The 10,525-nt window shown below is 52.3% G+C and overlaps 1 protein-coding gene across 3 annotated transcripts in view; it reads left to right on the forward strand.

Moving 5' to 3' along the window:
* Positions 1-2,427: 2,427 nt before the first annotated feature.
* Positions 2,428-10,525, forward strand: part of BSX (brain specific homeobox) — a 105,914-nt gene continuing 97,816 nt past the window's right edge. For all 3 annotated transcript variants that reach the window (XM_068659070.1, XM_068659068.1, XM_068659069.1), the window contains exons 1-3: positions 2,428-3,041; positions 3,941-4,137; positions 4,295-5,362. In XM_068659070.1, the coding sequence (XP_068515171.1) occupies positions 2,774-3,041; positions 3,941-4,137; positions 4,295-4,540 (711 nt within the window). In that variant the 5' untranslated portion in view covers positions 2,428-2,773 and the 3' untranslated portion in view covers positions 4,541-5,362. The remainder of the gene's footprint in view (positions 3,042-3,940; positions 4,138-4,294; positions 5,363-10,525) is intronic.

Below are 10,525 nucleotides of genomic sequence, written 5' to 3' on the forward strand. Positions count from 1 at the left end.
CCTGCTTGTGTGTGTATGTCTGCAAGGAGAGAAAAAGGGTGAATCTGTGATCCTGGGGTTACTCCCCGGAGAGCAAGGGTGCTGCCGGGAGGATTTGGGGGTGCAGGTGCCCTGCTGCTGGGCACCTGTCACCATGGGGACCTGTAAAAATAGGCCAAAAGGAGAAAAAAAGGTAAAAGGCTTGTGGGATGAAGAGACCACCCTGCCACCACCACCTGGAGGTGCCCAGCACCCAGTTCCTGGTGTAAAAAGCCATAAAGCAGTTACATGAAAATCACTGGTAGTGGGGATTGCAGTGCAGAGGTTCCCCCTTCCTGGGGTTACCTTCCTTCAGGGGGGCTTTTTTGCAGGCAGAGCGCTATCACCTCTGCTTTTGGCCCCCCGGGGCCAAACCCTGGGGAGAGGCTAAAGCTGTGACTCGATCTGCCTGAAGTATCACATCTTTAATGTTTTGAACCTTCTTTAAAAAAGAATTATCACTCTCTCTATACACAACTGTTGAGTAAAGCCCCAGCCCTCCCGGAGAAGCAATCTCAGCTGATGAAATGGCCAGTCAAGCGGCTTACACGCCCCTGGCTGCGCTCCCTCCATTAACAGCCTGGGCGCTGGCCCCGCTTCATCCTGTTAATTCATTTTCTTACTCATTTGCTCCTCAGAGAAAGTTGTCAGCTCAGTGTGTTTGCAAATCTGCCGGCCCAAATCCTGGCCTGATATTAAAAGGGGAGGGGACGCAGCAAGACACATTGCTGTGGGGGGATGGGGATCTGTCCCTGTCCCTATTCCCATCCCTGTCCGTGTCCTCATCCCTGTCCCTGTCCCTGCTCCCACCTGCTCAGCAGGCTCCTGGCCGTCTGTCTACCTTGTGTGTTGGTCTGTCTGTCTGTTCATGGCATAAAGTTGTGTGGGGAGCACACCAGTGCCTTCCTGAATGGGGACAACGCACGTGTAAAGCAAAGCCTGTGCGTGGCTGTGACACGCGTTGTCTGCAGGCACAAAAAAAAAAAAAAAAAAAAAAAAAAAGCACAAAAAAACCCACAACCAACCAACCAAACAAAAACACACACACAAAACAAAAACAAAAACAAAAACCCAGCACAGCTGCCGGTGGATTTACCTGGGAACGCTCTCTGGTTCCCCTGCTTGTGAGTTTTGGCCAAGTGCAACAGATGCCCCCGGTCACACAGCTAAATCTATAGAGATATTTATGCAGATAGATTTATACCTACACGTGGATGCAGCTGTATTTTAACAGCTACCGCGGCATTAGAATTCCTTCATCATTTATAGAAGGAAGTCTAAGTCCTTTTTCCCCTCTCCCCCGTTTGCCGAAGCTGGGGGCTGCCGCCCCCCCTTGCGCGCATCTTGCGCGCATCCTGCGCGCATCGGGGCCGCGCCCGGCGGGCGCTCGGCGCACCGCGCAGTTCTGCCCGGCAGCCGCGGAGAGGAGCCGGCACCGCCGGAAAAAGTCGGGCGCTCCGAGTTGCAGCTTCATTAAAACAGGACGATTGCCATTTCTATTCTTTTAAAGTTTTTTTTTTTTTTTTTCTCTCATCTATTTACCATTTACCAGCTCATCCATATGGAAGACGCGGCTTACACTTCCTGGAGAACTGTACTTTTAGGACTAATTGATTCTGGTAATTAATTTGTTCTACCTGCTGGATCAGATGGAAATGCTGTCCGTGTGCCCAAGGATTAGCACTTGCCTTTCTAACATCTTTCTTAATTATCTAATAGCATGGGTTGCGCGAATTCTGGCTCTATTAGAACACTTTTACTATTAACGGTAGTGATTGGAATTGTGATGACAACTCGATTTCAACAAATTAGAGCTTAAAATCAGGAGATGAAGGAGAAGTGCCTTCTTTTAATTTCCCTGAGTTTAACATCAATAATTAGAGCAATTTTCTGAGATGCGAAGCGAAATTATCTCGGCTATGATGTGGTATATCACCCTCATTTTAGCAAATTGACTCCAGGGAAATGAATGTTACAGATTAGGGGGGAAAAAAGACAAACAGAGGAAAGACCAAAAAAAAAAAAAGAAAAAAGAAAAAGAAAAGAAAAGTGTTAGCACAACACAGAACGGGGAAAGGATGGGAACAAAACCCGCTGGGACACAACCCGGGCAGGAAGGCACAAGGTGTGTGCGTGGGGCTAAGTTGGGAGCGGAGTGTGGGACAGCTCGGGAAAGCGCAACACCCCCCAAAATATTCTACATTAAAAAAAAATAACAAATGGAAATAAAAAACGTAAAGGGAAACGACCCCCAAAGGCCCCCCGGGGGCTGAAAACTCCCCAAAGCCCGGCGTTGGGGCAGGGGCTGGGGGCGGCCGCGCTGCACGGGGCTGGATGCGCGGCCCCGCGGTGGTTCCGCGCCCCCTCCGCGGAGGCTGGGGAGGGCCGGGGGGGGCCGGGGGGCCGCCCCCTCCCACCATTGCTCCGCCCGAGAGCCCCTGCCCTGCGCCTCAAAGGCGCGCAGCGCCCCGCGCAGCGCAAAGCCAGCCGCCTCGCCTCCCCCGGCGCTTCCCGGCCGCTTCCCGCCTGGGGGAATTATTTCTTATCTTTTTTTTTTTTTTTTTTGGCCTTTTCTGGTCTTTTTTCTTTTTTTTTATTATTATTTGTTTGTTTCTTTGTGTGTTTGTCGTCGCCCTTAGTTTTGCTTCTTTTGCTTTGTCCCGGGACGCGCAAGCCGGCCGCCCTCTCCCCTGCGGCAGCCAGCGCGCAGCCCGGCTCCGTCCCTTCCCCGCTGCCCAGCGAGGGGACGGCGGCGATGAACCTCAACTTCACCTCGCCCGTGCACCCCGTCTCCGCGCCCCGGCCCACCTCCTTCTTCATCGAGGACATCCTGCTGCACAAGCCCAAACCCTTGCGGGAGGTGCCCCCCGAGCACTTCCCCGGCTCCTTGGCCTCCCGCGTCCCCCTCTTGGACTATGGGTACCCCCTGATGCCCACCCCGACCCTGCTGGCGCCTCACCCGCACCCTGCCCTGCACAAGCCGGAGCATCACCACCACCACCCCTATTTCCTCACCGCCTCGGGTAAGTGCGGCGCTGGGCAGGGGGCACCCACCGAGCTCTGCCGTCGAGCCGGGTGGGAACGGAGCTCCCGGCCCCGGGAGCAGCGGGGACAAGAGGCACAGGGCTCCGGATCCGTCCCCATCCCGCTGCCCGACAATTTCGGGAAGCCCCAGGCTTCGTTAGCGGGGAGAGGAGCCCCCGGCGCTGCCGCTTTTCGTTCCCTCGGTTAGCCGAGATCCGGAGCTCGGCGACTCCAGGATCTCCTGCCTGTTCGTTTTTTAGTTTTTCAATTATTTCTATAGTTTTATTTTTTTTTCCCTCGCATCGCCCACTCCGGATGGAGACCGGGCTTCGCTTTTCCACCTCCGACAGCACCGCTGGGGCCGTTTCGGGGCTGGGAGATGCTGGGATATACTGGGATATGCTGGGAGAGACTGGGGGCAGCCCCTTCCCGAAGCAGGTTCCCCGTTGGGATTGGAGAGACCCCGGCGAAGTTTTTTGGCCGGGCAGCCGGAGGCGCGCAGCGGAGTGGCCGCGGAGCAGCGCTCTGCCCCTGCCCGCCCCCATCCCGGCCTTTTTCAGGGCTCCCCCTCCTTGCCCTGGGTGCTTTTCGTTTGGGTTTAATCTCACGGAGGGCTCCCGTCCTCCTGCCCCGCTCTCTGCGCCGGGGAGGCTGCGGGCTGAGCAGGAGCGATGCGCTCGGCTAGGCAGAGCAAAAATAAAAAGAGAAACAACAATAACAACAAAAATAAAATTAATAAAAAATAAATAAAAAGCAGTGAAACGACCTCAGAAAACGAAATGTCGATAGCCGGGTGGGGACGAGGCTCGGGGAAAGCCGCCCCCCAGCCTCCGCTGCCCTCCGGGGATGGCTCGGGCTGGCCGGCCGCAGCCCGGGTGTCCGCCGCGTGTCCCCCCAGGAGTGCCGGTGCCGGCCCTGTTCCAGCCCCACGCCGCCCCCGAGCTGCCCGGGAAGCACTGCCGCCGCCGCAAAGCCCGCACCGTCTTCTCCGACTCGCAGCTCTCCGGCCTGGAGAAGCGCTTCGAGATCCAGCGCTACCTCTCCACGCCCGAGCGAGTGGAGCTGGCCACGGCTCTCAGCCTCTCCGAGACCCAGGTACGGGGAGGCAGCAGCCTCCGGCAAGGCTGGCACCTCTCCCTTCCCCCCTGCAGCCTCCCCGTTTCGTTTTTAATTTTATTCTCTCTTTTCCACGCTTATTTTTAATTTTTGTTTATTTTTATTTTTAAATCCTCCTCGCGCTCTCCTCCCCCAGGTGAAAACCTGGTTCCAGAACCGGCGGATGAAGCACAAAAAGCAGCTGCGGAAAACCCAAGACGACCCCAAAGGGGCTGGGGGCGAGGAGAGCCGGGGGCAGAGCTCCCCCGAGCCCGAGCTGCCCGAGGGGGCCGGCGCTGAGCCCCGCAAGGGCCCCCCCGGCCCCTTCCTGCTGCAGGACCCCGAGGACGAGGTGGACATCCTGGAGGAGGGGGACCTCCTGGCCGCCCCCCACCGCCTCTAGGGCCGGCTTCGCCCAGCCCCGACCCCACAAATCGCCCTTCACCCCCCAGCCTCCAGTAGTGCCGGAGCCCAGGGGGATGGAGGGAGGGTGTTCCTGGATGGAAGAGGTGATTTGGGGAGGGGGGGACACACAGCACGACCCCTGCCCGCAGGGGTGAAGGCAGCGGGGGGCTCTGCGGAGCCTCCACCTACCCCCAGCGCCGCCCCAAACCTCAGCCTAGCGGGGAGAAAAAAAAAATTAAAAAGCGACTTTCCATTTAATTTTTCCTTTCCCTTGGAAATACCGGACTTTTCCCCGTTCCCTGACTTTTCCTCGGTTTTCCAAGGAAAAAACGAGGGTACCGGGAGCGGCGGCCGGGGGTGCCGCCCCCAGCCCCATAGGACCCTGCCGCCTCCCTCCGGAGCGCTGTGGGTCGGGTTTGGGCCCGGGCAGAGCTTCCAGGGAAGGCGTTTTGCTGGCCAAAAGAATTGTAGAAACGCCCTGCCGAGATCCAGGTAAGCCAAAAGTTACCCTTGCTTTCCTTCCGAGCCGGGAAGAGGGGAGCAGCAGAAATAGCTCGGACCCACCAGGGCTGCTCCCAGCTAGCAAGAAATATCCTGCAGCTCGGAAGAGGCACCGGCAGAGTGATTTCTTCATGGCTCCCAGGTGTGAACCACCTGTAGGATCTTTTTTTCCCCTCCTAGAGCCCCGGACCTGGCTCTAGGTTCTGCTCCTTTCCCCGCCTGCACCTGCCCCACCGCCTCCCCGGGCTCCGCACCGCAGTCACCGCCCGTGCTCGCTTTGCCTTTACCTTTCTGCCAGGGGAATGGTTTTAATTTCCAGGTAATTCACGGATTTCTTAATTTTTTCCTCCCTTGGGGTGAGCTGCCGGCCGGCGAAAGCGCCCCGCTCCCCCTGGGGCTTCCCTCGGTACAAACTCGGGTGCGCTCCGTCGGGCTCTCATTAAGTTATTATTATTTTTTTCTCTTCTTTTTATTTTTTTTTTCTCTCTTTTTCTTTCTTTCCTTTATTTTTATTTATTTTTTTTCTTTCTTTTTAAATGGGAATTAGACTTGGTTGGCCGGTGTCGCTAGCACCTTTCAGGGTATTTTGGATCACGGGACATGCGGTTTTGTGAGGGAAAATGCGTCCCTGTTTAATATATAAAATACAGACGACTGAAACGTGTACGTTTCCTTCCTTTCCACGGGTTTCCCTTCATGCTTTTTACACGTAAAATAATAAAGATAAGATGTTGCGGGAGGGGAAAACAACACCCAAACATCTATGCAGGAAATAGCTTGCTGTCTTTTACATTTATTTATATTTATAAGTACCTGCAGGACAGACAATTTCATTAAAAACAAACAAACAAAAAAAACCTCTCCGCATCTCGGCTCTCGCCTGCCCCGGCCGCAGGCAGGGAGGTGATGGGGAAGGACTGGAAAACCTCGCCATCCGGCACAGCGCTAAAAAAAAACCCTAAACCTCCCCAAATGCCAGGTGTTTTATTCGTTGTGCTCTGTGCTGGTTGCCAACCTCACCTGGAGCGGGTGTTTAATTAGGAGTTATTCGAAGTGAACTAAAAGAGGAGCCCTGCGGTGACATCTATGTGACGGCTCTCTCCTGGCCACCTTTGGGTGCCGCGGTGCGGTGCTGGCCTTCCTGCAGCTCGCATCCATTATTCGGGTGGATTTGCCTCTGGTTACGGGGTTGGGCAGCAAAGTGTTCGGAAAAAAAACAAGAGGAATGCCTTCAGGTCAGTGGGGAAGGATGTTAGGAGGACTGGAGTACAGGATCATTTAAAAAATTGCACCTGAGTAAAAGGGGAGCCTACAAATCCTGCTTCTGTACATGTGCAGTTCCTTTTATTTGTGAAATATTCACTCTGTTACTGATGAAGACATTAATGGCCATATTAAGAGCATGTAAAATCCTCCGATGTGGGAAGAACACAAAGAAAAAAGGCAGGCGGAGGTTAAGCACAGGGACTGAAGTTTCGGGGCACACACACGCTGACTTCGTCCTTTGTGCGTTTACACCGCGCTTTTGCAAGGCACCCGGGGGATGTGGAGTGAGCTGGGTGGCACCCCGGGCGCTGCCGGGCTGTGCCCCCCCAGCCAGGTCCAGGGGACAAAAGGTTCTGTGTGGGTGAGGGTGATCCCACTGCGCCGAGCTGAACCCCAAAACCAGTGCTTGTTGCCATCACGATGGCAGAGCCGAGGTGATTTTGCCCGCTGGGGGCTGTGTCCTTACAAACCCTCCTGGCACTCGGGTGCCTCGCAGCCCCTGTCCCCTCGGGCTGTGCCCCCCTCGGGCTGTGCCCCCCCCGGGCTGTGCCCGGTGTATGAGGAGGGGTCAGGATACGACCCCGGCGCTGCTCGAGTCTCTGCTGCCTCTGCCCTACAGCGACGGGAACTCGCTTCCCGATGCGTTGATGCTGATAAAAAGAAAATGTATTAATCCCCAAACGCCCCCCTGTCTTCCCCACCCTAGGCTAACATTTAAAACTACAAATGTGTTTAAAACCAAAGCCGCTCGTTGCTTGTAACAAATACACACACAACAACCCGACCCCAGAGAAGCCCCTGTCCCAGCCTGGGCGCTGCAGTGATGAGCTCCTTGCGGATAACGGGAGAAAGTTTTGGGAACAGGCTGCTCAGCCCAGAAATCTGGGTGCAGAGGAAGGAAATCATCACCACCCCAAACAGCCCCGTCCTTAGGAGCCAGCTCCTTCCAGGCTGGGATGCAACCCCTGCGACAGGAGGCTGCAGCCTCTGAACCGTTTGGTGAAGCTTTTGGGGAGAGGTTATCGTGTGTTCGGAGAGTAGAGGTGGTCCTGGGAAAAAGGCAGGGAAGGGGAAGTATTTTGTTTGTTTATTCCCGAGATTTGCTCTTAGAATACACGAAATGAGCTTTTGTTCCCTGGTCCTGCCTTATTCAGTGAGAGCTGCTGACTTTTTCCTGCTCTGCCTTTGCTGCTCTCCCCAGGAAGCTTGAGGAGTGGGAGAGAGATTGTTTGCAGCTGGATTTATTATTATTATTTTATAACTATTACATCTTTGCTCGGGAATTGCTGTGTGGAAAAGCCTTGCAGGAAAAAAATGATCTTGGTGGATTTCCTATTTTTCAAGATACCCACCGAAGCCTTGATTTTGATATTTTGATTAAGGATTCTTCTGTGTGCTTTTTGAAATGAAATTGTTTCCTGTTAATTTAATTTACACTTAAGTGGTTAATGTTTGTGGCTGTTTTCATTAAATAAAGCATAGATTGCTCTATTAAATCTTCCCATGAACTTTTGATTTCTGTTTTTATCTTGAGCATTTTCCCCCATGTTGTTCTTAACGTTTTAACTTTTTTGGGGACTGGAAAGCTGTTCCAACCCTGTTATTTTTTTTCTTTTCCTTCCTTGTAAGCTGTAGGAGCAACTGTATAGCAAATCATTTGCAAAGTCTTGCTATGAAACAATTGTGTGGTATCACCCCTGACCGTACTGCTGATTGTCACTTGGTGTGGGTGTAAAAAACCCGTGGCCATGCCTAGCAAGTGATCCAGGCACTGTGTGAGCTGTGTAAAATTCTTTTTACATCTTCCTCTCGTTGCTTCTCTGCTGGCTAATGGATGCAGTGATTTCTTTCCATCGGCTAGCAGGAGGGAAGTTTCTGCAGGTGGGCCACGAGGAGGAGCAGAGGACGGGTGGCTGCAGCCTCCCAAACTGATGACTTTGTTCTTCCTCTCGTCACAGTAACAAACAGCCTCACCCTAATTAACTGCAAACTCCCACTTGGATGGTCTTACTCAGCTTGAGAAGTGGCTTATTTCTGTCTTAGATTTATCTTGTTTCTATACCATAATAAGCTTAGACGGAACACTTGCAGCTCAGTTGCTAGCAGTGCCATGGGGTGCACTTGGTGATAAAGGCAGGTGGATGCAGAGGGTATGGTTAGGAGAAGAAAGGGTGACCCCACAGCGGACTGCAGTGCCTCTTCAACCTGGCAGTGCACAGTCTTTCAAGAAAGAAGTTGGCTTTAACTCATGGTAAAGAGGTCGCTCTGTGACAGGTTTCTGAAGTGCCAGGAGCAAAGGTAAGCTGCCCAAACGCTGCGCTGCTCTTGGTTCAGCTATTGCTGAGCCCTCTCACCTTGCTTTCCTGAAGGCTCCATGTTCTCCACCGCTGTGCATCGTGTTGGCTTTGCTGTGACTGCTGGAACAAACCCTTAAGTGCTCCTAGTGACACACAGAAAGCCAGCACTGTGGCATTACCTGCAGCTGCCCGCTCTGCGCTCACGATTATGCAAAGCTCTTGCTGAGCTGCTGGATGCTTCTTTAGCATCTGCTCTATCCAGGTTTTTGGCTCAGCATCGCTTCTGTTCAAAGCAGGCTGTTGTGTAAGGCAGGCTGCTTTAACTCACCCTTGCCAGCTGTCACTGGTGGAGATTCACTGCATTTACCTGTCGCCGTGGTTTTGTGCATCCAGGGTCGTTTCTCATGCTGTGGAAGCAGTCGCCAGAATCAGTCCTTCCTTCACATGCCTGCTCTGTCTCGTGCAGGAGATCTCACAGGTTTGATCTCACAGGTTTCTCACTCCTGAACCTCTGCCCCTTCCCTCCCCACCCCAGGCAGGGTGCTGTGTTGTCCATGCTCCTGTTACAACGGGAGTTGTAAGAGCTGCACTCCTCTCTTTCCCCCTTTGCTGCAATGCTGCTGGTGGGGTCACGGAGGGAACTGGGCCTTGAAGGGAGTGATTTGTGCTCAGGCAGAGCATTCAGGGAGGGGAATGATAGAATTAGGAATCACCTTTTATTGTAACCTCCACCATGGCGTGATGTGCCCCAAGAGAAAAGACCCAACACATCAGACAGATCAGAGACCTTTTTTTTTTTTTTTTTTCTTTTTTTTTTTCAGCAGGGTGACTGGTGATGTGCAATTTGGTGGTACCAAGTGTCTCTGATTTGGTGTAGGAGATACGAAAGCTTCAAATGCTGTTGCCTATCAGCACCAGACGAGCCACACCTGCATGCCTCCCTGCCTTGAAAACATTATTTGCCTCTGCCTCTGTACTTCCCCCAATCTAAAATTTTAAGGAATGGTGGCAAGTAGCAGGGGGCTGCCAAGTAAATGCTGAGAATTTCCGTTGTATGATGTATGCAAACACGTTTCTGCCCCTGTACAGGCAGCCTGTGCTCACGGCGAGCAACGCTGCGCTCTGTGAATAGCTGTGCTGCAGCCATGAGACTACGGCAGACAGGTTCTACTCCAACTAAATCTCTCCCTGAATACTTAATGCAAAATTCAAGGCCTATTTCTTATTTAAATTCCTCGCCTTCCTAATTTGAAAGACATTAAGTTTTGGCCTTTGCTTTTAAGCAGATGGATGCTCATCATTTACGTGTATGGTCCCTTTTTGTGCCACCATATCTGTTAGGTGCAGGAAGAATTTGCATTAGTATTGAGGTAGATCAAAAGATTTTCTTTGCACATATGCTGCAAATAATGTCCTTTCCTGGGGGAAAAAATACAGTCCTTTCCAAATGGGTTGTGAGATGATTTAAAAAAAAAAAAATCCGCCCCCCCAACACAGCATCATATAAATATACATGGCTTGCAGTTTAGCATGGGTTTAGTATTTAAATGTTTCCTAAGAGTTCATTGTTTTATTTAAAAAACAAAAACCATACCACCCACCCACAAAGATCACCCTAATTTACGGGAGCTCTAAAAGGTAGTGGGATGACAGATAGGGAGGAAGGTGATCAATTAAGACATTAAGCATTTTGCACCACATGGACGCATCTGCATGGCAGCCAAATAATAAGGCCATCAGCTCATTTTCAGGGGGCTGTTGCCTACTTCAACTCAATCCTCAGATCAAAGAGAAAATGTCTGCTTGCATTTTCTAATCAGAAAAGGGATGCTAATTTAGGTTCCTTAATGTGTGGTGGTAAGAGACTTCTTCAATTAACTGAATTCTATAGCTCAGAAAATAAAAAAGGGGGATACAAA

Source organism: Anas acuta, chromosome 23 (assembly GCF_963932015.1).
Source record: "Anas acuta chromosome 23, bAnaAcu1.1, whole genome shotgun sequence".
Classification (NCBI taxonomy): domain Eukaryota; kingdom Metazoa; phylum Chordata; class Aves; order Anseriformes; family Anatidae; genus Anas; species Anas acuta.